Raw genomic sequence first — 28,000 nt, 5'->3', positions numbered from 1 at the left:
TTTTGGGGAGGGATATTCCTGCGTGGGACCTAATTCTCTGGTTGGCTTACTAAGTGTTCTTTATATGTTCAGAGCAGGGTGCTTATTGGGCGACCATTTGAAACTCATTTGAACGATGTAACGACATCACCTTAACGTATTAGATATATATAGGGTAGATTCGGTGTTGGTGTCATTTTCCGCACGGGTAACCTGCTGTCTGAGTGAACCATGCCAGGGAGCCTTCTGACGGATATTGGCAACATTTGTCTCGTTGTGGGAAACTTTGGTGGGAATCTCAATTCAAACATTAACTATACTATACACAATGTTTGCATCCCATCCACAAAATAAAGAGCTTTCTGTGTTTTGTATATTACTGTATACAGTATGATTGTACATATTCCAATTTTCCAGGTATCTGATGATGTTTCGGTGGTGGCGAGTAGCAGATAGGGTGAGGAATGTGCATCAGTACCGCAGGTTGGCTACGAGGGAGGTGTTTGATGTGGTGGTGGTGGTGGGTGGTGGTCATGCTGGTACTGAGGCCTGTGCCGCAGCGGCCAGGATGGGGCCTCAACACTGCTTGTTACACACAAGAAGTCCACTATAGGTTATTATATTTGTGATTTGGAAGTACTTATGTGTACACATTTATGAATACATATACAGTATACTGTATTTACTTATCAAATACTTGCTCATACTGGGTAGCATCCACAATGGTTTTCATGTCTTTTACCTCCACATTACTGATTATTGTTCTTTTATAAATATGTAGTGTTTTCCAAAAATATTTCCTTTGTCTTTTTCTGTTTTTTCTACTGTTTCTTTTCCCCTGATAAAAATTAATTACAGTACTTAAATTTTGAAATTTTAGCATGCTGCATAATGTTAAATAACTTTTCTTAACATTTGAACAGGAGAAATGTCATGCAATCCTTCTTTTGGAGGCATTGGTAAAGGACACCTAATGAGAGAGGTAGATGCGTTGGATGGCCTTTGTGGTCGGATCTGTGATATATCAGGCATAAACTACAAGGTAAGGAGTAACTATAGTTTCTTGCTAACTTATTTGTCTTTTAAGTCATAGGTTTCAGTAGTATTCATCAAGGTGGTTTTAACTTTGTACAGCATTACAAATTTATAAAACCAGTGTACATGTTTGCCTGTTCGGAAGCACATGCCCTTCCAGTAGGTTAACCCATTCTAATCTGTTAATTAAAATAAGTTTGCTCTGCCGTGTGACTACCACATGGCAGTAACACCTCCAACTCAGGCTCAACAGTTCATTTCCTCCTCACATTTCTCCTGACTATACTGTGCAGTACTTTGTAATGGTTAGTGGAGATTAATTATTCAGTTAAGTGACTTTTACCCAGTTCAGTGTTTGTGTGGTTCACCTGACAACTAGTAGCTTAGTAACTTTGTAATTCACAGGCTAGTGCCTTAAGAATCTGTTGAGTGTCATGGATTTCCTAACCAGTATCTGTGTAGTGGTTTGGAATGTGGCCAACTGTGGACAGTTTTCTGGCTAGAGACTCGATCACTTGGTTTCACTGCCCATCAATTTCCTGTAGTTGCCCTTCACAACCACTCTTCACCAAGACCACACCTTGGTGAAGCTAACCTTAATATGTTGATCCATGTAATAAATAATGGTGTTAAGAATGCCTTTCTATAATGACTGTGATTTAATGACCCCATATTATGCTGATACGGGTATGCTTAATGCATCCTTAACATTAAACAAGGTATATATGAGAGTAAAGAGTTACCTTTGTTTAGAAAGGTAAAGAAATTAGTGAGAAAGTGTATATATATGTATTAAAAAATAACAATTTAATTCATCAATTCATTAAACAGTATCACTTAAGTAAAATTTTGTACTGTATGGTACTTTATTCAACTGACTAGATTTTTTTTTGTACAGTACTGTATTTTGATTTTGAAAAAGATTGCTAACAATTTCTTGCACTATCACTATACAATTGGTTTTCAGATGTTGAACCGTAGCAAGGGTCCTGCTGTTTGGGGTCCACGAGCACAAATAGACCGAGTGCTTTACAAGACAAATCTTCAGAATGAACTATTTCAAGCAACTAACCTCACTATAATAGAATCATCAGTGGAAGATCTGATGTTAAGGGGGCTTATCACACTAAATTAAAAGTTGTTCAATTTGCTTATAATTTTTTTTATGAAATGGTTATAGAAAGGGCTGCAACTGGTCCAAGTTTCACCATCACACCCTAAACAGAAAAGGAGAAAAAAAATACACAACGTATTATGCAACGAATGTTCAACATTCTCAAATAATCTCAGGAAACACATGTGTCAACTAAAATGTCTACTATGTGCTGTAGAAGCACAAACTCTTGTAATAATTGTAATATGTATGTGCAATATATTTATATGTAATTTTTTTTTTTGTTTTTTTTCTTTTTTTTTTTTGGCCAATTTTTTTCTCGTTTGTTATCAAGGGATTTGCATAAAACTTGCACACCGTGCTCAATGGATGCCTATCTGCAAGGGTGCCAATTATGAACGAAATCTGTCGAAGTCAAGCTCAGCTACAGGTGGCCGAACTTGGATCTTTATTTTACTCTGGAAAGTAATTTACAACTTCAAGGCATTTCTCAGCTTTCATTTATTAATCAATTTACATGCAAATTACACCTTATATGTAGAGTTTGTGCTTCTACAAACCTATTGAGACATTTTAGTCCAAAGTTCATTTGTTGATTTTATAAAAATTTATAAACATCATATATTGCATATGTTTGGAAGGGTAACTTTGAAAAATTATATTATTGCACTAAACACTTTCTTTGATAAAACTGATCAATACAATCTATTATTATGTGTTAGTTTAATATCTGAGTGTTATAGAAATGATTTTAGTTGACACATGTGTTCCCTGAAATTATTTGAAAATGTTGAAAATGCGTTGCATAATACGTTGTGAATTTTTTTCTCCTTTTCTGTTTAGGGTGTGATGCTGAAACTTGGACCAGTTGCAGCTCTTTCTATAACCATTTCATAAAAGAATTTATAAACAAATTGAACAATTTTTACGAAACCCGTAATATGCCCCCTTAAAAGAACCTCATACTGATGGTACGCTAAAGGATCAGTTAAGATTTGATTGATATATTTTTCGATATAGACAGACCAACTCAAATGTGGATTTGAGTAAAATCTGTTTATCATCTTTTCAAGTGTAGCCATAGAATGAACTTTATTTCACTTATTTCTTTCATTTTATATCAAGGAAGAAATAATCTTACTGTTGGGGACAGGAAGCCAGTACCTAAACTTATAAAGGTTACCCCTAGTTGGGTGCTGACATTTCCCAGGATGCACCCCACTGCAGTTACCTAACTCCCAAGTACCTATTTACTGCTAGGTGAACAGAAGCATCAGGTGAAAGGAAAAGGCATATCTCCTGTGCTAGAGGACAATAGTTTGGCAACATGCTGGGCTTGTAGTGGATTGTTTCCATTTATTTATGCTTGGTATAAAGTGTTTAAGGATGTGACAGCTCCATTGATAACCATTTTTTAATGCAAATAAACCTGTATTCCCTAATATAAATAGGGTGGGAAGGTAGGTCAGTGACCCATCTTCAATGATTCCCATCCACAAAAGGCAAAAGCAGCTTCAGATCTTGGAATTGATAGGTATGGGTGAAAAGGCATCTCCCGTTTTCTGCTCTACATTGTAGCTTGTAACTTCAAGCTATGTGTTATATGTGTTACATTGCATTTTTAGCAAAATGAACTGGATTAATATCTTTCAAATTTGTTCAATATTTTAAAGGTCTCAATATCACCTCTATTGTATATGGTTTCTAATGATGTTAGTTCTGTGGCCCTCAATCTCTGCTGTTATGAAAGTTGACTTAGTTCTGGAATGCAGATGAAAAGTCACAATAACGTGGCTGAAAAATGTTGACCAAACCACACTAGAAACTGAGGAGACGACTTGGTTCTGGAATGATTAGTGTTGCTCTTCATTAAAATTTTCCTGAAACAGTTGTGTGTTTTTGAAGGTAAGGTCTCCATGATTGATACAGTAGTTCAGAGGAGGGGTTCACCAGAAATTTGTATAGCTGCATAACAAATTTCTTTTTCTTAAAGTCAAAGGTTCATTTGTTTATGCCTAAGGTTTGGTTGTCATTTTTAGGCCTTCTCCGACTTGTTGAGCAACGTCCAGTGACTAGTGGATTATAATTCCTAGGTGAATGAGGCGCTTGGAATACAAATTGACCTAAATCTTTAACCAGCATCCTTTAATTTATACATGAGCTTCGCTCCTCTTAATTAAAATTATACAAATAATACCCAGTACTCTTATGTGTATGGTATAAATATAACATTGAGTTTAACGAAATTTGTTTTTCTGGAGGCTCTCTAGAATTTAGGCATAGAATTGGTCATGAGTGCCAGGCACTTATGACCAATTCTTCATACCATGAGCATGTACCAGAATCTTGCCTGCTCGCAGAGGCAGGGGAACATATTGGGAATCAGGGATCCACTAACACAGGGAAATCACACCATACACATTAACTCCTGCACAGTACTCTTTGTCACCCCTGAAACAGGTCTCGGCCTCAACAGCCAAGTCCAAAAGTACTACCAAGAACAGACAGGATAAAACTTGAAAATGAGTCCACCAAGCAAGAGGAATACAGAATACCAAAATTCTGAGACGGTATCTTTGATAATGGATGTGACAACAGGGTTAGGGTGTGAAATAGTAGCTTGTTTTTTATGCCAAAAGAGTTCTGGTTAGGTTTCTTAGTTTTGAGCAGATCTCTGATCCAAATGCTCCCTCTTCACTTCATAGAGAGATCCAAATCCTGGTTCTGGCTCTCAGTAGGTCAGAGTGGGCGCTATTGATGGCCTACCAGAAAAGACGATTTCATTACATTAAACACAAAATTTTTAATGCACGTGTTTTAGCATAGCACTGTTTAATGTGCAATATATCGCCCAGTGTTTCTTATTATACATTTAGATAATGCTTAGAGCTGATATTTTGAATTGCGTGTTTTGAAAAAAATAAAATTTATGTACTATCATAAAAAGGCATATTTGTCTTGTATATAGGTCAACTAGCTGAGTGTTGTGGAGTGTTACTAGCTAATGGCAAAGAGATCGTGTGTCGCAGTGTTGTCATCACCACGGGGACCTTCTTGAAAGGAGTTGTCAATATTGGGTTAGATGTGAAACCTGCTGGCAGACTTGGAGATGCACCAGCCATTGGGCTTGCCAACACCTTAGAAAGGCTTCAGTTGAGGCTTCGAAGACTTAAAACAGGTATTGTGGAAAGTGCTTAGTAACCCACAGTGCGTACTAGCAACTATCTTTTTATTCATCTGGTATGGGCTCTGTATTTCATTACACAATATATTTGTTAGATTTTCTTTCATTGCTAATTTGTATGATAAAATCAATGACTATCAAGTAGTTTAATTTGGTCATTCTGGCACAATAGGGGTCTTCATATTTGCTAACCTGCTTTTTAGATACCATTGATTGTATTAGTTTTATTACTGATCTAGATTTTGTTGGAAAAGTGTATTAGGCATGGAGTTTCCCAGTTATGTATTGTACATAATAGTCAACTCTTGTATATACAGATATATTGACATTTAATTTTATACATGAATATGAAAGGTCTTGAAATCCTCTTATTAAGGGGTTTATTTTTTCCAACTCAAGGAACACCACCAAGAATAGCCAAAAACACCATTGACTACTCACAGTGTGAACCTCAAGCCCCTGACAACCCACCAGTCCCATTTTCATTCTTGAATCAACAGGTCTGGATTAAGGTTAGTACTTGAACCGTTTCCTGCTTTTCAGGAGATTCGTTTTCTACCTCCAGAAGTTTCCCCTGAATAGATAGGAGGATTGTAGAATTCTAGTGAAGTTTTTCTATAACAGACCATTTTCACACCTTTATGTGATAAAAGATTCCGTAGCAAGACGAAAGGTAATGATTCATTACTGAAAGACGAGTGTTTAATATAGGAGCTTTGAAGTTAAGTACAGTACTGTACAGTACAGTGAAAATCTGTGTCACATGCCCCATCCAATAACCCCCCTCTCTCCTTTCCTCTACATGCTGATCTTGTAAGAAATACTGTATTTTCCAGCATTTAAGAAGTTCCTCTGCTTAGGATACACATCTATTTTACAAGGATGTTATGAGGTGAAATACTTTTAAAATTTACTGTACAATGAAACATACAAAAGTGTTTAATAGTGCAGTTTGCCAGGTACTTTCACATAAACTAATACATTGAGCTTAAACTTAATGATGTGACAATGCACCCTGCCCATCAGAAAATATGGTACATATTTGTACTTACCTTTGAAGAGATATGTTTGACTTGTCACCCATGAATGGGCAAAAACAGGTCCAGTACTCTGTCTTATTTTTATGCAAATAAATAAGACAAAGACATACTGAAAATGTTGTATCAACTAGCAGCATGTTACACAAGCAGCATATTTCCCAAGCTGTTTAACCATAGTTATACTGCCTGGGAAACATGATTGGGTAACATGGCACTACAGTATGTATAGCACACACAGCACACTTTGTGACATTCACATATGATCTAAATAGAAATAATATACAAAACAAAATGCTACTCACCCATTCCCACATGTGAGTTGTTTGATACAATAGCTGAATTACAATTACCCTTCTTAGCTAGTTTCATACTCCAACCCTTCCTACCAGGAATATTTTGGGTTCTTGTGAGATGAACCATTCAGACTCGTCTGATATTGCCTTCAACACACCAATCCTGCTGGGACCACTGTTTTTATAATTTGGATAAGTGTGCGCTGGTCTTCATTTCCTGGGAGGGTTCCCCCGTGTTAAAACAATGAATTTACGAAGCCTTAGGAAATCACACTTGGCTTCTGAAACCCACTTTAGCATCCTGGGAGCCAAGAGCAGAGTCTGGCTCTTGCTATGAGGCAAGAAAAGTCTGGGAATCAGATATGAACCCAAAACTGTACAAAAACACCAAAAAGCAAAAATTCCATAAAAGGCAAAGACTCATTGCTGCAGAAAGACCATCCCTCCTGTGATGCACCTAACTTTCCCTATATGGAAGCCCAGGCCACCAGTGTCCCAGCCACCCATTCACCACATTCACTTGCCCAATGTTACCACAGACACAGTTCTCCTCTGGGCCAGCTTGTAGTTTTATGCCACCAAGTAACTGGTGAAAGTGGGCATCTCTTGAATATTTAGTTCCCCGTGGGACCATTCCTTTATCATTTTGTTATGTTTCTTGGTTCGTGACACCCACCCTGCATTTGTCCCGTGTTTACATTTCGCTTCATCTGTAAGTCAGGATTGGCTTTCCTGACGCCCTACATGCATTTCCCTTGCCTCACCAGAGTTAGCTTCTTTGAAGGTTTCCTCCCATAAGTCATTTATCTTCTGGGTTTTGGTTTGCTTCACTTGGAGGACTATTGATGGGAAGTGATAGTAGTTAGGTACGTGCTTGTGTGCTATAGTGTCTGACTACTGATGTTCATTTAAGACCAATGCTTTAGCCACGTGTTCACTTGGGTCAATATTTGTTCAGCCGAGATACACTTTCTGTAGCCCCCTGGCTAAATCAGGTGGCATGGCTATTCTGCTGTTTTCTGACTGGGGATGTGGCATATCTTGTTTTGGGAATCTATGCCTCATTTGCACTTTATAGTTGGATTTTCTTGGTTTTGGGTTGATGTGATTCTTAAGCTCCTCTTGCTTCATAGAGAAAGCCAAATCTTGGCTTCTCAGTAGGCTGTAGTTAAGCCATGTATGAAATACATTTTCTTTCAGTCAGAGGAGCAGTTAATGTGTAACCGCACATTCACTACCCCAGAGGTGGAGAAGATTATTAGGGATACGTTACATTTAAATCGCCATGTTCAGGAAGAAATTAATGGGCCACGTTATTGTCCATCCATCGAATCAAAAGTTTTAAGGTGAGAATAATTCTGTCTATCTTTAATAGCCACTAGGAGTGATATTAAACTATAAATTAGTGAGATTTGGCTGAATGTTGAGGAAATGGGGAAGTACAGGATTTTGCATATTTAAGGTGGACTTGTTGAGGGTTGATAAATACATCTGACCTTATAATCAAAACACTATCCATCTTAATGGCTTTGGAAGAGGGTACCATTTAATCATCAGTATCTGTACTGACTACCCACTCTACCTTCTTGTATTACTATACAATACAGGTAAATAAATAATAGAATAAATCAAAAGCAGAATGATTGGAACGGCACAGGATGCATACTGATGAAATGAGTTTCTTCACATTGTTTTGGAAAGGGAGTGAAGAAGGAATATTGTGCAGTGAACAATGTGAATATTAAAATATTAAGATGTATTTACAGTACAAAGAAGTGTAGGTAACAAATGGTAATACAGTATAGAGGTTTTTCAGTTGTTCATAAAAATTCTAAAGAATATAAATGTTTATAATGGATGTGAAAGTTGTATGCTTTATGCAAATGAAAGAAGTAGAAGGGAGATGATATTCAGTATACAGTTAATTCTCAATTATAAATGATCATAATCCATACAGATTGAATCTATGTGGTCTATAAGTTGAGACTACATATAAAATGTATAGACTTTGAATCTATACAGTTTTACAGGATAATGCAATTTTTTTTTGACAAGTTATGTAAGTCATCAGAGGCAATTCCTCCAGCCCGTCCTCCTATGGTTTCCCAATGTCAAGAAAACGGTCACTTTAAAGTGTGTTCTCCTAACCTACCACAAGACCCAAAGAACGGGACAGTACATCACTTTCGCCAGCTACTTCCATTTTCAAGTACTGTCGGAAAATCCGACACCATTTAATAATCATACAGATAATAGCTGTATTGTATTAACAAGTTACCCATAGAAAACATAACTTGTAGTGGAATTACCATCTATAGAAAACGGGATATCATCACCACATACTATTTTAAATTCTTCACCTATTATGGTGGGAATTATTCTTAAATACATTAGTCTTTGGACTTTACCATTATAAAAACATCTCATATAAATTAACTTAATTATCAATAATTATTATACAAATTGCTATCAAAGTATATAAATTAACGTAAATATAAATTCATATAAATTAAATAAATATAAATCTCACAGGTCGGTTCCCACATTATTTGGTCCTTCGAACCGGATGACGGATTATTTGATCCTTTGAACCCACATTTGGTCATCTTAGTACCGGATGAACCAGTTAACCAGTGGATTCATTAAATAAACTAGTGCAGTGTGATTTAAACAAAGCCAGCAGTCAATGACGGCTGCGTTGACTCGTGCGAGTTCACGAGCCCCGCTCAGTTCAGATCAGCCTCGTCAGCGGTTTCATGCACACCCACAGAGATTTGGTGGCGTGTTATTCTGTGAAATGACAGCGCTAATATAGAAGCCAGCCAAATTAGTGGGTGTGTCCTCGCAAGATTGTTCACGGATTTTGTGGTGTTAAATTTCGCGAGAGATTATCTACGAATTTTGTGGACTTTATTTCGCGAGGTCACTAATAATATTTAATACTTCTAGATAATATTAGAAGTTTCATAGAGGCTAATTAAGAGGCTATTATCAATAATTGTGTATATTATTTCTCCAAAATAGAGAATTATTTAATATATATTGCACTAGTGATCACAGTATAATATTTACTAATTGCCAACCCACAACAGGGTAGGATATTTACCATTGACTAGTTGAACTATTATTGTTCATCCTAGTCCCATTACCATAGTCAGTTGTACTATATTCAACAACCTAACATCATTAATGAATGGTCCAGACCCTATTTTGGGTGTAATTTTTATCAACTCGAATTGAGTTGTATATATAATAATTTACTTATGATCATTACACCTTTGAGTGATTAATTAGTGTCTCTACCATCCTAGGGTGATATAGTAGAGCTAACCTAAAGGTATTTCCAGTGACACTGGTTTATCACTCAAATCATTAGTGTGTATGATTGTGTATATATATAATGTGTATTAATTTTAAGTGCTAACCTCTAGAAGAGGTAGGATTACAGCCTAGCGAGTGCAGAATTTACCCTAGGCTACCATCAGAGTTTTTATTCAGTATTATGAGCAGCCCAAGTACAAGTCCCACAAGGCTTCACCAACTAGCCAGTATGGATAATGCAGGGAGAATGAAAAGAACCCTTGCAGGTCTTAAAGGCCACTTAACAAGACAGATCAAGAAATGTGAAGATTTGTCACAACAATCTCAAGTTGATTATGCTGACCTGGAAAGCTATTATCAAGCAGCTGCAGGTAAATTTGAGCAAATCAAATGTCAAATAGCAACATATGTGGCTGAACTTGCCAACACCAATTTATCAGAAACAGAAATAGACGACATTATGGTTGATCTTGCGAATTATGAAGATCACACTCAGGCAACGTTACAGCCTTATGTCAAATTAATTGCTCAGAACAAGGCAACAGCAGCAACAACAACAGTTGCATCTAATACGAGTCAAGCAGAAGCTCGACTCCCTCCAATTAATTTACCCACTTTCTCAGGAAAAGATGAGGAAGATTGGGACGAATTTTGGAACAAATTCGTTGACCTTGTAGACTCAAAACAATCTTTACCAAAGAGTAGTAAATTCTCTTATTTGCAAGGCCAATTATCAGGTGAGGCTAAAACAGTAGTATCCCATCTGAGATTAACTAATGACGGCTATGATCTGGCAGTAAAACTCCTCAAGGATAATTATGCTGATCCAGAAGTAAGAACATCACATTTAGTTCATGAGCTGTTGCATTTACCCCCACCGGAGGCTTCAGCTGATTCACTCCAAGTCTTCAAGCTGGAGGTAGAATCATTGATCAATGCCCTCAGCCTGACAGCAGATACAAACGGGGCTGAGTGGGTCTTGAAAATAATTGTCCAGGAGAAAATACCTAGGGACATATTGAGACAAATGAGCGCTCATTACAATAAAAGCATCTTATCCATGAATGAAATATCTGAAGGTTTAAAGTCAGTAGTTCATCAATTACGAACACATGACAAATTAAAACCACCAAGTAAACCCTCAGAAACTAATAATAGTAAACCACAGAGTACCAAAGGTACTCCAAATCAATCTAGACAATATAATTCAACACCAAAGTGGAACAGTAGCAGTGTGGGTGTATATGCAGTGGGACCCTCGAAGCCTATAGTTACTGTGTCACCCAAGAACGTGACACCAAAGGGTACTGGAAACTATGGAACATGTTTGTTCTGCAATGAGAAACATTCAATGTACCACTGCCCTAATTTTCCTGATAGTGACGCCCGTGTTGAGCGACTCAAAGATTTGCAACATTGCACGAGGTGCCTCAGGAAACATAACATCAATGACTGTGATACCCAATTACACACCTGTAATAGGTGTAACAAAGGTCAACACCATGCAGCATTGTGCAGAGACACCAAAACAACGTCTCCAAACCCCAAGGTGGAAGATAGCATTCCCACCACAGTACAGTACTGCAAGGTGCAACAAACAAAGAGTGTCCAATCGGCAAAGTCTAAAGATAATACGACTTTGCCTACTGCCCAAATTACCATCCTGAATAAGAGGGCCAAGGTCCATACCCGTGGGTTGTTTGACCAATGATCCCAGAGAACATTTGTCACTAAAAAGTTGGCAGATGAATTACAATTAAGGCCTGTAGCCCAGATGTCATTCAATATCTCAGGGTTTGTAACAGATGCAGGACCTCAAGTCTACCAGGTGGTACAACCATCAGTACGTTTAGGCAGGTACGTCTGTAGAGTACAAGCCATTGTGGTGGACAAAATACCAGTAGACCTACAAGTTCAAGGTCTGAGAGCAACAGCCAAATTCCTGAGAAATAGAGGAATAAAATTGGCAGATAATATTAAGTCTGATCACCTCACTGACTTCGGTCTCCTTGTAGGGACAGACTATTGTCATCGATTCATCGGTAGCCCTACTAAATATCAGGGTATAACCATGTTAAACTCTGCAGGAGGTAAATTACTCTCAGGCCCAGTATCAAGCCTGAGGAGACCTATGCCTGCAGATAAACAATACCAGTAGAAATCTAAATTTGTCAGCTGATTATATTTCTCCAGTAGCATTATACTAAGGAGATTACAGCTGACTATACCAACAGAGGTTGATGTTAGTATCATCATTTGAAGCTGAAGATGAGTTCATGAGGCTTCAGTGGCAAATCAGTGAACAGTAGCCTAAAACAGCTACAAGTCACTGCGACCAATGTCACTGAACCCACTGCAGTCTCAGAACCATACTTTACTTTAATGATGAGCTATTCAATCTTCTGAATCAATTAACTAAATAAAACCCCAATAAATCTGATGACTGATTTGATACATTTAATATTTAATCAAGATGTATTCCATGGGCCTCAGTGTTTATATATCAGTGACCAGTTACCTGAAGAAACTTCAAGTTATATCTAACGTCACTGATCTCACTGCAGTCCCTGAATCATACTTGACTGTAGTACTTGATCACATCCAGTCTTCTGGGTTAAATAATATGTAATAAAGCTTGAATATTAGCCTTTCAAGAGTTAACAGGGAAATGAAATCTCATTAGACTTCTAACCCCTGCAACTCTAGTACGGGACATCCGTCCTGTACGAACAGACACACAAATGTGTGATTACTAACTACTAACATCAAATTAGTCTAATAATTCGAAGGAGGAGTATCGGTGTTCGTCTGTTCTAATTAGGACTTCGACCCGTGAGCAGCCCCTGGGGAATTATGTCGGAAAATCCGACACCATTTAATAATCATACAGATAATAGCTGTATTGTATAAACAAGTTACCCATAGAAAACGTAACTTGTAGTGGAATTACCGTCTATAGAAAACGGGATATCATCACCACATACTATTTTAAATTCTTCACCTATTATAGTGGGAATGATTCTTAAATACATTAGTCTTTGGACTTTACCATTATAAAAACATCTCATATAAATTAACTTAATTATCAATATTAAAGTAGAGTAAATGTGACCCTTCTATCACTTTCTGAAATCTGGACAATGTAGGCCAGGCGTCAGTGGAGGAAGAGGGAGCAGCCATTGTTGATACTAGACCAGAGGCTCACAGGAGCAAATACGGCTCCTGTTAATTTTACTTGGACGTAGTGTTATGGAAACCAAAGGTGTACCATTTTCAACACGCTGTCAACAAATTCAAGTTAAGTGTTCTTTCCAAAACCCGTTTATTTTCATTTATGGCCATTAATGTCATTATATAGGGTGAGCCGGTTAGAGCACGACATAGCCTCAAACTAAAGGTAATTAAGCCAGGTCTTCATTGTTCCATGTACTGTATAGTGTTTTCTCTGGCATACTTGTCATATATAGGTATCTGGTTTTACAGCTAGCGCCCTTTTGACAGGTCAAGTCGAGGAAGCATATGCTTTGTGCATCAGTTACCTGGGTGATGGAAGCTACCTCAAAGAGGAAAATTTGGTGTCTACACCCTAGTTATACCTGGTGGACTAACCTGCTGTACTATAAGATAAGGAACCTTTTCAATGTATGTAGTTAATACTGTAGTTTGATTGGCTGCATATATAAATTAAATTAATATAAACCCCCCCCCTAATGTGTAGAGGATCGATTTGTGAGATTATGAGATTATTGCAGAAATACAGTCCATTTATCATTATACAAATTGCTATCGAAGTATATAAATTAACGTAAATATAAATTCATATAAATTAAATAAATATAAATCTCACAGGTCGGTTCCCACAAGTACAACAATTTTAGGCCTTGTGTAACGCATACAAGCGAAATGTGACATTCTTTGTAAGACGACAGGTTGATTCCTCAGCAGTTTAAAAACCATCTAATAAAATTGAAAAATGCGATGAACTGAACTACGGTAGATGAACTATGTTGCCTACACCTGAATGCTGGGGTTTATACATAAAACTTGGACTGGCTTCAGTAGAGGCTTCCTGACTTCCTGTGATTTCGGTAGAAATCCGATTGTATAACTTTTATCAAGTCTGGGTGGTCCAGTGGTGAGCGTTAGCAGCTGGGAGTCTCTTGGTCATGGGTTCAAGTCACCTCAGAGCAGCTCCAGTTGATTTTCTCATTGATATACTGTATATCACGTAAGTTTTCTCTTGTGATTATTATTATTATTATTATTATTATTACTGGTATTATAACTGAACTTGAGGTTGTCATGGAAATTATGCCTGTACACACTGTCCCAGGCTCAGACTCCTGAAATTCCATATTCACCATACTGTACATTGCAAAAAATCACTATCACAGGCTCTACACATCATATGGAGACCGAGCCTTGATACCAGTGTCATCCCTGTTACTCAAAAAGCAGAGATCTACCACACCACAAAGTTGGTAGCAAAGAAGAAATAAATTTCTTAATCTTATAGCACTAAAATCACGCATCACAAAAACTTAAAAAAAAAGTGCTAGGAAATAAGGTCATAAAACACATCGAGTCACAACGTCTACATAAACCTAATTACAGGTTGCGCCTGCTGCTCAGAATTGTTAGACCACAATGTTATGGTCTTTAGAACCCATGGAAGACAAGCATAACACAGATGTATTATACATGGATTTTGTGAAAGCTTTTGACAAATTTGATCATAGTGTAATTGCATACAAAATGCACATGTATGGAATAACTAGCTGATTAGGCAGATGGATCTTAGATTTACTAATGATCAATATAAAATCTAGAGCATCCACCATGAGAAGGTATTGTGCTTGCTCCAGTATTTCTCATTCATGTATCTGAAAAAGACAAGAAAGCAAACTATAGTATTATATCAACCTTTGCAGATGATTTTTATGAGTAGACACTATAGAAGAGGTAGCAAATGTCCCATACAGATATAAACCAGGAAATATAATGTTCAATGTAGACAAGTTCCAGCTCTTAGGTTAAGGTTAATATGAAGAAATAAAAAACTGAATCTTCAAATAATATGCAATAAAACTATACTGTAGAAAGAAAATGCAACGTATAAAGACTGCAAGAAAGTTGATGGGCTGGTTAACAAAATCCTTTCAAACAAGCAACAGTCTGTTGGACCAGGCTATCACAAGTCAAGCCTAGTCCCAGACTTTGGGAGTAGAGGAACTCTCAGAACCCACTCCAGGTATGATTCCTCCATGTAGTGCTATTGTGGGTGGAATATTGTTACACACTTTGTATATCTCTGGTGTATACCTTTAGTGAGCGTTGGACTGTTTGAGGTTCAGTTATGTTTTTAATTAAGGGCTGTGGAGTCGGTACATAAAACTTTTGACTTGAACTCCTCAATTTACGGTACCTCCAACTCCTCATTGTATGTATCAATACAGCATGTGAAATAAATAATTACTATAATTATTTATTTCCTATATTGCTTGATAGAATGCAGCATACAAGTTATTTCATCACTGGCAGCATGAATCATCAAGCTACTCCTTAAAACCCTAACTTATTCAAGTTTGAGTCTAAAGGTTACAGCAAGACCATAGTGGCTCTTTTTATTATTATTTATCGATGAAATTACGAACATTCAGTAACCTTAAATTTTAAACAAAAGGGAAAACTTAAAATAGTAAAACATTGAGGTTATTAAGTAAGATACGATATAAAAGAATGAAACTATAAAAGAAAAGGAACATCTTTCTACCAGTTCCCTTCATTTTTCAGCATGAAAATAAAAAAAATTGTTATAAAAGTTATAAAATAATAAATTATTGAAAAACTTATAACTACAAAATATTTAAATGAATTTTGCATCTAGCTGTATAATAGGGGTTAAAATAAAAATAAAATCCCAAATTTACTAACAAGTTGTTCTTAAAAACAGAATTTCTTCTGCCAGGTTATCTCTGATTTAAATTTATTTGAAATTTGAGTCAGAGCCTGTATATTTTCACTGACCAACTCCAGAAACCCAAGAAATTCTTCCGACTCCAAATTCACAACCCTGGTTTTTATGTCTAATGTATAAGGTTTAGCTTATCTGTAGTTGGTTCTGCAAATCCCAGCTTGGGGACAGGCCTAGTATTAATTCGTTTTTGCTAATATTTTGAAAGCCAATGACTATTTAATCCTGTATATTTTTGTCATTGTCAGATTTTCAGGTCGTAACCATCAGGTGTGGCTTGAGCCGGAAGGTCTAGATAGTAGTCCTGGTGTATCCGCAAGGTTTGTCGTGTACAATGCCCCCGGAGCACCAGCACACTTTGCTCCATTTGATACCAGGACTCCAACACTGTGAAATGGTCACTCCAGGTATGAGAGTAAAAAGGTTTTTCTGAGGGGATCCCCGTCGGCTCCCTGGAGCTGTCGAACTGATATTAGCTATATTAGTCTGGGGCTTCAGTCATATGGAGTTCTGTGCCTACCGGGAACCACGAGCCAGAACCTGATTCCCTCAGAGAGGCGAAGGGAGCAATGGCCTATAAAAACTCCACTCTTTGAGAGTACTGTATAGTATATTCATGTCTGCCAGCGACCGGGGTTAGGTACCCAGAAAGGTAGGTGCCTCAAAACAGACCCTAACTGGTAGAAAAGTGCAACCCAAGACCAAATAGAGCCCAAGAATTTCCCCCCTGAAAAACAAGGTACAAGCAAATCATCATCAACCCAACGAGCCGCTTGTTCACGCTGCTCGCTGGTTCTTTTAGGACTGTTCCTTCTGCCTTCTCGCAATCGCTGGGTTCGTCCACCAGGGGCCTTGTGTCAGTTGCTGCGTCTCCGGCTACCTCTTCAGGTTTTTCGGGGTTCAGTGCCTTGGCGCCTTCCAGAACCCTTGCTTGATGTGTTCACGGACGCCTCGTCTCTTGGCTGGGGTTTTGTGACCAGTGTTCACCAGGCCAGCTTGGGGCGCTGGGCTCCATTGGGCTTATAGCACGGTGTGGGAGTTTGCAGCGGTGTGTGGCTTTCGTTGCGGCAGATTTGGCTCGCTCGAAGCTCTACGATCTGGCTCTATTCAAATTGCGCCCCGGTGGTTCATTGCTTGAACAGCGGGGGGCATCTCTTTGGTCCTTGACTCTTTGGGGCTGGTCGCTTCGAGTGGTTCTTCCGCGTGTGAGTTCTCGGCGTTTTGCTCTCCGTGTGGTTCACATCCAAGGCGTGTCCAATGTCCTGGCGGATGGCCTGTCTCTGTTAATTTCCATATCCACAGAATGGACCGTTGACGCCAACTGACGTTTTTCTTGGGTGGAAGGGGGCGGGGGAGTTCTTGGGCTCTGTTTGGTCTTGGGTTGCACATTTCTACCAGTTGGGGTCTGTTCTGGGGCGCCTACCTTTCTGGGTGCCTAATCCCGGTCAATGACAGACATGAATATACTCTCAAAGAGTGGAGTTTTCATAGGCCATTGCTACCTTCGCCTCTCTGAGGAAACTAGGCTCTGGCTCGTGGTTCCCGGTAGGCATAGAACTCCATATGACTGAAGCCCCAGACTAATATAGCTAATATCAGTTCGATAGTTCCAGGTAGCCTCTGGGGCTCACCCAGAAAAGGACATTTCATTACATTCTACTTCCCCCCCCCTTTTTTTGCTAATGCTTGTGGGTCAATAATGCCCACAAATGAACAAATCCAGAAGGGCTGTGACGAGGATTCGAACCTGCGTCCAGGAGCATCCCAGACACTGCCTTAATATCCTGGACGCAGGTTCGAATCCTCGTCACAGCCCTTGTGGATTTGTTCATTTGATGCATCACGTTAGTGTAATCTGTGTGTGTAATGCCCACAATAATTTGTATTTTGATAACTCTTTCATTGCTCCAATCACTTGGAAGAACAATTGGCCCACATGCTCCAATCATCTGGAGATAATTTAAGGTGCCTCAGTTTATTTAAAAGCCTCACCCTTTCTAGGAGACATTATTTGACACTAGAGACCTCTGTCAGTCATTTGCAATACAAGGCTGTATTTAGAAAAAATCTGGAGTCAATTAGTTTCCTTCCAGGGCCTTAGCAGAAAGATGCAGACAATGGTGCATCACCATCCAGTGCCTGGTTCACCAGAAAATAGCATTTCGTTACATTCAGTACTGTACTTGATTTTTCAAGATTTTGGCACCTAACTTAATTTAGGTGAAATCCCACTTTGTAAACATTGCTTTATAATGTAACTCACTTAGACCTACGCACAATATAATCACACTTGTCCCAAGTGTCCATATTTTCCTCATAAAGTTTAACGTCACTGACAATTTATACACCTTCATTTAAATATTAATATTTCCAAGTTTTCCTAATATAGAGCTTTGAAAGTTACAGGCAAACTATCCATAAAGTGTGGCTATAATATGGTGCAATTCAAACAGGTCTGTATACAATCCCTGATTGTACATAAATCATTTTTACAAGAATTGGAAACATCCAAGTATTTCCCTATAAATACTCTGTGATTTGACATTGGAATATTGTATTTTAACCCAGTACATCAATTTTTTTATTGCTAATTTACCTTTCCTAATACAGGCTATGGTGTAGAATATGATTACGTTGACCCACGGGAGCTGACTCCCCAACTTGAGACCAAACGTGTTTCTGGACTCTTCTTGGCTGAACAAATCAATGGAACAACTGATTATGAGGAAGCTGCTGCTCTAGGAATTGTGGCTGGAATAAATGCTGCGGCGAAGGTATTATGTATGGTCAGCAAGTAGTTTGTGTCCATATATTGTGTGCATCTTCAATAATGGTTTCAGCTGTAGGGCAGGATATTGTGTGTAATGCTGCCAACAATTGGGCAGGATATTGTGTATAATGCTGCCAACAGTTGGGCAGGATATTGTGTATAATGCTGCCAACAGCTGGGAAGGATATTGTCTATAATGCTCCCAACAGCAGGGCAGGATATTGTGTATTATGCTCTCAATGCTTGTGTGGGGATATTGACCATAATGCTCACAATAATTAGGCTGAACATTATATATAGTATTCACAACAATAGGGCAGAATACTACATATAAAGTGCTTAGAAATAGAGCATAATATTGTATATAATGATCATAACAGTTTGCATAACATTGCTTAGGATGCTCCCAATTGTTGGCTAGAATGTATAGTAAGGGGGGTGGGGGAGGGGTATGATCAAATCATACATAAGACAGTTCCACAAAGCTTATTTTCTGATTATCAATACTATATATATCATTAGGATGTATTGTATTAGATTAGTTTAGGATGTGTTAGGCTCAGTTGGATGAGGTTAGATTAAGTTAGGTTGGGTAGGTAATAAAATATGTTTGTCTTGTGTACAATGTGATTTGTATCCTGAAACAGTATAATGCTCCATTGCTAATGCAAAATGTTAATTAAGGATTTGCCTGTCACATTCTATGGCAATGCAATATTGATCTATTTATATCTAATATACCAGTATCTTATTGTGTGCACACAATGCAAAAGCATAAACTTGACTTCAATAAGCTATAGAATACAGTTTATATCATGAAATTGAACCACTATTCCCCTTTGCCAGGCTTTAAATAAGGAGTGTCTTACCGTGGACTGAACTGAGGCTTACATTGGTGTCTTGATTGACGACCTCACCACCCAGGGAACATCGGAGCCGTACCGCATGTTTACCTCTCGTGCAGAGTTTAGATTTTATCTTAGGACAGACAATGCTGATCTTCGACTTACAGAAAAAGGTTTGTGATACTCTACAGTGCATGTAGTACACTAATCATTGTAAATCTGATTCTTGTACGTTTATAACATTTGATTTGCTTTCTAGGTGTGCAATCGTAACTGTTTATTATAAACATTAATTACATTTACAGGTACTTTGTTTACCAAAAGTAATACAGTGAAAGAAACTAAAGATAATGAAGGTTAGGCACATTTCTGAGGACAAATTGTAGCATGCTGGTATGCCAGCATGGAGTACCAGCATGTTACATTAGTATGCTATGCTATGCTATGTTACATTAGTATGAAACAGTTTATGTATTTATTTGTTTATATACAAGAAGGTACATTAGGTTTATGAAAGTACATAGCATTGATGTTTTTACATTCTTGTAAAGCCACTAACACGCATAGTGTTACATACATGTTATCAAGACATGTTGTATTATTCAGCTGCAAAGCACTGAAAACACCAGATGGTTTAGTGTAGGAACCTGCAATCGTATTGAATTATATATTTTAACAGTACTCGGCCTACTATGCAAGTCTCGATTTGCCTTTTAAGCCAAGTTTTCGTGAATCTATATATTTTTCAATTTTTTTCTTATGAAATGATAAAGCTATCCATTTTATTATGTATGAGTTAATATTTTTTGAGTTAAAATTAACATAGATATATGACCAAACCTAACCAACTCTACCTAATCTATCTTAACCTAACCTAAACTAACATAACTAAGGTAATAGTTTATGTTCTTAATATAATATAATAATAATAATTCAAATAAACCAATTGGAAATGTTTGTGGAAAATAAAGAAAATCACTCAGCCTATTAGGCAAATCGGGCCTTGCTTAGTAGGCCAAGAAGTGCGTTCTGGCTTCTAGGTACGACATATATATATATATATATATATATATATATATATATATATATATATATATATATATATATATATATATGACAATGTCAGACCACGGAGGAAAAATGAAACAGGAAATTTCCTTAAGTACTTTCGTATATTAAATACATCTTCAGAAGGTCATTTTACAGATCGAGTGATGGGTATAAATAGGCAGGAAGGAGTGGTGAAGTAAGGTGAGGTACAATACTTGGACAACGCAGACGGCCCATTGGCCCATCAGATGCACCCAATTTGCACATCCGATGTAGCCCAATGGCCCAGCTGATACAGCAGACATACAAGCATAATATATAGGTAATTATAACATAAAGAAGTAAATATATACAATAAATTAGTGAGACAAATGTTTTTCAATGATTCTACTTAAATCGCCCTTTAGCTGATCTATTAGAAATGGATCTAAGTTATATAGACCACTGCTAATATTCAAATTACTTTCTTTGGTGATCTGTATCAAAGCAGATTCAATTATGTTTCTGTTATAGGTGCTTTTACAATTTGTTATTGAAGAAGCACTCTCCCAATCAATTTGATGAGCTTTTTCTGACAAATGCACAAACAAAGCATTAGACAATTGGCCATGTCTTACAGAGTATTTATGTTGCGATATTCTACATTTTAAATCTTTAGATGTTTGCCCGACATAGAACTTGTTACATTCCTTACAAGGTATTTTATAAATGACGCAATTATCACTACGAGGGCTGTTCCTTACTAATAGCTTACCAACAGTGTTTTCGTAGCTAAACATTACATCTATATTAAAAAGTTTCAAGGCCTTGACAATATTCTCAAACCCAGACATACATTATTATAATGTATGCAGTGAAAGGATTCGCCCAAAGAATGTGTTATGTTTACCATATTTCTCTGGGTTTGAGAATATTGTCAAGGCCTTGAAACTTTTTAATATAGATGTAATGTTTAGCTACGAAAACACTGTTGGTAAGCTATTAGTAAGGAACAGCCCTCGTAGTGATAATTGCGTCATTTATAAAATACCTTGTAAGGAATGTAACAAGTTCTATGTCGGGCAAACATCTAAAGATTTAAAATGTAGAATATCGCAACATAAATACTCTGTAAGACATGGCCAATTGTCTAATGCTTTGTTTGTGCATTTGTCAGAAAAAGCTCATCAAATTGATTGGGAGAGTGCTTCTTCAATAACAAATTGTAAAAGCACCTATAACAGAAACATAATTGAATCTGCTTTGATACAGATCACCAAAGAAAGTAATTTGAATATTAGCAGTGGTCTATATAACTTAGATCCATTTCTAATAGATCAGCTAAAGGGCGATTTAAGTAGAATCATTGAAAAACATTTGTCTCACTAATTTATTGTATATATTTACTTCTTTATGTTATAATTACCTATATATTATGCTTGTATGTCTGCTGTATCAGCTGGGCCATTGGGCTACATCGGATGTGCCAATTGGGTGCATCTGATGGGCCAATGGGCCGTCTGCGTTGTCCAAGTATTGTACCTCACCTTACTTCACCACTCCTTCCTGCCTATTTATACCCATCACTCGATCTGTAAAATAACCTTCTGAAGATGTATTTAATATACGAAAGTACTTAAGGAAATTTCCTGTTTCATTTTTCCTCCGTGGTCTGACATTGTCACATTCTTAATCACGTGTTTATTTTCGTGATATACACACACACACATATATATATATATATATATATATATATATATATATATATATATATATATGTCGTACCTAGTAGCCAGAACGCACTTCTCGGCCTACTATGCAAGGCCCGATTTGCCTAATGAGCCAAGTTTTCCTGAATTAATATATTTTCTCTAATTTTTTTCTTATGAAATGATAAGGCTACCAATTTCATTATGTTTGAGGTCAATTTTTTTTATTGGAGTTAAAATTAACTTAGATATATGACCGAACCTAACCAACCCTACCTAACCTAACCTAACCTATTTTTATAGGTTAGGTTAGGTTAGGTAGCTGAAAAAGTTAGGTTAGGTTAGGTAGGTTAGGTAGTCGAAAAATAATTATTTTATGAAAACTTGGCTTATTAGGCAAATCGGGCCAAGAATAATAGGCTGATAAGTGCGTTCTGGCTACTAGGTACGACATATATATATATATATATATATATAAGCCTATACTTGCATAAACCACAAGTGAAGATAAACAATCTTTGGACAACACCCACCAGTGGGACTCGAACCCAGAAAGCACAACTACCTTCCAGTAGCTGGCATAACTAGTATGCTTTAACCCACTACGCCATCAGACCTTACAGGCACCAGATGAGTGAGGGGTCAGTCTGCAATTTTCGTCAAGCCACTGTCAATGTGAGAGAACTCGTGTCCAGCTTATAAGCCTATACTTGCATAAACCACAAGTGAAGATAAACAATCTTTGGACAACACCCACCAGTGGGACTCGAACCCAGAAAGCACAACTACCTTCCAGTAGCTGGCATAACTAGTATGCTTTAACCCACTACGCCATCAGACCTTACAGGCACCAGATGAGTGAGGGGTCAGTCTGCAATTTTCGTCAAGCCACTGTCAATGTGAGAGAACTCGTGTCCAGCTTATAAGCCTATACTTGCATAAACCACAAGTGAAGATAAACAATCTTTGGACAACACCCACCAGTGGGACTCGAACCCAGAAAGCACAACTACCTTCCAGTAGCTGGCATAACTAGTATGCTTTAACCCACTACGCCATCAGACCTTACCCAGATGAGTGAGGGGTCAGTCTGCAATTTTCGTCAAGCCACTGTCAATGTGAGAGAACTCGTGTCCAGCTTATAAGCCTATACTTGCATAAACCACAAGTGAAGATAAACAATCTTTGGACAACACCCACCTCTCACATTGACAGTGGCTTGACGAAAATTGCAGACTGACCCCTCACTCATCTGGTGCCTGTAAGGTCTGATGGCGTAGTGGGTTAAAGCATACTAGTTATGCCAGCTACTGGAAGGTAGTTGTGCTTTCTGGGTTCGAGTCCCACTGGTGGGTGTTGTCCAAAGATTGTTTATCTTCACTTGTGGTTTATGCAAGTATAGGCTTATAAGCTGGACACGAGTTCTCTCACATTGACAGTGGCTTGACGAAAATTGCAGACTGACCCCTCACTCATCTGGTGCCTGTAAGGTCTGATGGCGTAGTGGGTTAAAGCATACTAGTTATGCCAGCTACTGGAAGGTAGTTGTGCTTTCTGGGTTCGAGTCCCACTGGTGGGTGTTGTCCAAAGATTGTTTATCTTCACTTGTGGTTTATGCAAGTATAGGCTTATAAGCTGGACACGAGTTCTCTCACATTGACAGTGGCTTGACGAAAATTGCAGACTGACCCCTCACTCATCTGGTGCCTGTAAGGTCTGATGGCGTAGTGGGTTAAAGCATACTAGTTATGCCAGCTACTGGAAGGTAGTTGTGCTTTCTGGGTTCGAGTCCCACTGGTGGGTGTTGTCCAAAGATTGTTTATCTTCACTTGTGGTTTATGCAAGTATAGGCTTATAAGCTGGACACGAGTTCTCTCACATTGACAGTGGCTTGACGAAAATTGCAGACTGACCCCTCACTCATCTGGTGCCTGTAAGGTCTGATGGCGTAGTGGGTTAAAGCATACTAGTTATGCCAGCTACTGGAAGGTAGTTGTGCTTTCTGGGTTCGAGTCCCACTGGTGGGTGTTGTCCAAAGATTGTTTATCTTCACTTGTGGTTTATGCAAGTATAGGCTTATAAGCTGGACACGAGTTCTCTCACATTGACAGTGGCTTGACGAAAATTGCAGACTGACCCCTCACTCATCTGGTGCCTGTAAGGTCTGATGGCGTAGTGGGTTAAAGCATACTAGTTATGCCAGCTACTGGAAGGTAGTTGTGCTTTCTGGGTTCGAGTCCCACTGGTGGGTGTTGTCCAAAGATTGTATATATATATATATATATATATATATATATATATATATATATATATATATATATATATATATATATATATATATATATATATATATATGTCGTACCTAGTAGCCAGAACGCACTTATCAGCTTATTATTCTTGGCCCGATTTGCCTAATAAGCCAAGTTTTCATGAATTAATGTTTTTTCGACTACCTAACCTAACCTATAAAGATAGGTTAGGTTAGGTAGGGTTGGTTAGGTTCGGTCATATATCTACGTTAATTTTTACTCCAATAAAAAAAAATTGACCTCATACATAATGAAATGGGTAGCTTTATCATTTCATAAGAAAAAACATTAGAGACAATATATTAATTCAGTAAAACTTGGCCTATTAGGCAAATCGGGCCTTGCATAGTAGGCTGATAAGTGCGTTCTGGCTACTAGGTACGATATATATATATATATATATATATATATATATATATATATCGTACCTAGTAGCCAGAACGCACTTATCAGCCTACTATGCAAGGCCCGATTTATATATATATATAAATCGGGCCTTGCATATATATATATATATATATATGCAAGGTATATATATATATATATATATATATATATATATATATATATATATATATATATATATATATATATATATATATATAGTATGTTGTACCTAATAAGCAGAATGGACTTTTTGGCCTACTATACAAGGCCCAATTTGCTTAATTAATAAGCTACATTTTCCTGAAGTTATATATTTTTCTAATTTTTTTCTACTGAAATGATAAAACTTTCCATTATTATGTAATATTATGTAATTGAAAGCTTGGGGCTTCCCCTTCCCCCTCCTCCTTGTGACGTCATGCTCATTTGCTCGTTTTTTGTTAGACGCGTTTTGTCCAACAGTTCGGCTTTCGGTAGTAAATTTTTAACCAGATAGGGTTTGTTTTGGGGTGCCTACCTTTCTGGGTGCCTGACCCGGTCGATGGCAGATAGAATGCTTCCAACCACATAGGGGGTTTCTATAGGCCATTGCTCCTCATGCCTCTCTGAGGGGGCCAAGTTCTGGCTCGTGGTCCCCGGTAGGCCTAGTACTGTACTTCATTCACTTGACTGATGCCAGGGTCTAATACATTCATATCAGCCCAGAAAGCTCCGGGGAGTCTCTTGGTCTCACCCAGAAAATGGTGTTTCATTACATTCAATGCTGGTTCTTTGTTATAATAATTGTTAAGAACAGTACTGTAAAATATTGATATGGTCCTAGCAATGTCTACAGTACTGTATATTCAGTATTTCCTTGGTGAAGAAAATTACTGTAAAATTTAACTTTTGAAGCAATAAAGAGGGTCATTAGCAGAAGTTATAGTGTATTGAATGTGCAGAATCATATCAGCTCTTTAAAAGTAATTTATTCTTGTTCGAAGTAGAGCAAGTTTAGTAAAGAATGCCTGGGATAGTCTGAAGTTATGTGTGAGAACTCTGCACAATACAGTTTCTGTTTCCTTTAAGGTTATTGCATTGGATGTGTGTCTCAAGAGAGATATGATCAGTTATTGCAGACAAGACACCAGCTTTCAGATGCACTTCAGCTTCTTCGGGAAGATGTCCGAAGCTTTAAAACGTGGACAAAACTTCTAGGTAGACAAGAAACCAAATCAACCACTTACAAAAGATTTGTTCTTTATGCAGTAAATCTTTATGCAGTGCATTTGATAATGCAGAATTAAGAATACTAGAATAACTGAAATTGCAGAAGGCCTATTGTCCCATATGATATGGGACAATTGTCCTCTTATAAATGGATATGTCTGCCCAAACTTGTTCATATATATGTTAAACCTTTGCCTGCAACACTCCAGCAATCCCACATCTGTTATGTTATCTAGTAATTTGCTCTGTAAATCAACTATCCTATTTCTAAACCAATATTTACCTTGGGTTTCATCTATCTAAACTTATCCATTTTATATCCATTGTTGTGTGTGTATTTTTATAACCTTGTTTATATCCCCTTTGTTATACTGTTTTATGCATTAAATTAATATACTTCAGTCGTGTCATCCCATGCTCTCTGTCTTTCTACAGAATGTAAATAAAGTTTCTTATGTCTTCATAAGTATGGTTTCTACTTGCTAAGATTAACTGTCATGCTTCTCTGTATGCATTCTGCTGAATGTCTTATTTAGTACAGAGACCAAAACTGAACTGCATAATGTTAATGGGGTCTAAGAAGGACAAGATAAAGCTGAAGAATAATATTAGATGTCTTATTGGTAACCCTTCTAGAAATACAATAAAACCCAGTTCAGTATCCTATTTACTTTATTCCATACATTTGTTTTTTGGCTTAAGATCTCCTCTAATGATGACTTATAAATCTTTCTCACATTCTGATTTCATAATTTCTACATTATCTAGGGGTAATTATCATCTCCTAAGCTCAGAACCCCGCATTTTTCATCATTACACTGCATGTGCCAATCTTATCTCCATTTTAAAAGCCTTTGAAGTTTGCCTAGTAGCAATTTTGTGTCATCTGATATTCCTTCCCACCTCTCTTTGTATCATCTGCAAAGTTACACATGTAACAGAGTTATTTAGTCCTGTGTCTAAATTGTTTCTATAGTAAAGAATAGGGGTCTCAGGACAGAGCTCTGAGGCACCCAACTTAAAACAGTTTCCCACTTGGACTTTACTCCGTTTATGTTAATACTCTGCTTTCTTTGAAATAAAGAAGACCTAATTCAACTTTGGATAACTCCACCAATGCCCTGGTGATATAATGGAATGGGAGTAAATTTGTTAAACACTAGTGGCCCCTTAGTAAAACTATGTCCTGAAATCTTTATTAATCTAAATTTGTTCCAGATGTAAATTAATAGCTTTTGCAATTATTGATTCAAGCAATTTTCCTACAATTGATGTTAAACTTATTTGGATGAGAGATGTCACTGATCCATTTCCTTTCTTCGACTCCAGTATTGTGCTTGATTCTAATGATTTATTTAATATGTAAGATAAGAGCTCACTAAGTTCCTCTTTACATTCTATAAAAACCCTAGCAAATACTCCAGCTGCCCCAGGGACTTGTTGGGTTTTAATTTTTCAATTTGTTTAATAACTTCCTCTCTGGTAATGACTAAACTAGTCAACTTGACCTTTCCATCACCTTCATAGATTTATTCAGCGGCAGGCATAATATAAATATCTCCTCTTAATAAATACAAAGTCAAGGTACAGTACTTAGAGTAGAGGGTATTTAAAATAAGGGTTATACATTAACGTACATCAGAAAGTTATACAGTATATACATACTCAGTTATACAGTAACGTATATCAGAAACAGTTATACATTATAGTATACATATTCAGTTATACATTTACGTATATCAGAAACAGGATAGCATCGATAACAGTCCTGTGTGATTATGTGGGTGCGTGTCCGTGTGTGT

The 28,000-nt window shown here is 37.4% G+C and overlaps 1 protein-coding gene across 1 annotated transcript; it reads left to right on the top strand.

Annotated features, from left to right (window-relative positions):
* The first annotated feature begins 406 nt into the window (after positions 1-406).
* LOC123753264 (protein MTO1 homolog, mitochondrial-like) lies at positions 407-26,275 on the top strand. Its single transcript, XM_069313977.1, is given in 13 exon segments — positions 407-551; positions 554-592; positions 903-1,021; positions 1,982-2,130; positions 3,149-3,174; positions 5,097-5,306; positions 5,712-5,824; positions 7,846-7,991; positions 16,189-16,243; positions 16,245-16,347; positions 18,551-18,714; positions 19,557-19,728; positions 26,058-26,275. Coding segments are annotated over 13 exon segments (1,659 nt in total).
* The last annotated feature ends 1,725 nt before the right edge of the window (positions 26,276-28,000 follow it).

Source organism: Procambarus clarkii, chromosome 77, assembly GCF_040958095.1.
Source record: "Procambarus clarkii isolate CNS0578487 chromosome 77, FALCON_Pclarkii_2.0, whole genome shotgun sequence".
Classification (NCBI taxonomy): domain Eukaryota; kingdom Metazoa; phylum Arthropoda; class Malacostraca; order Decapoda; family Cambaridae; genus Procambarus; species Procambarus clarkii.
The sequence above is the reverse complement of the archived record's forward strand: the minus strand, read 5'-3'. Positions and strand labels throughout refer to the sequence as shown.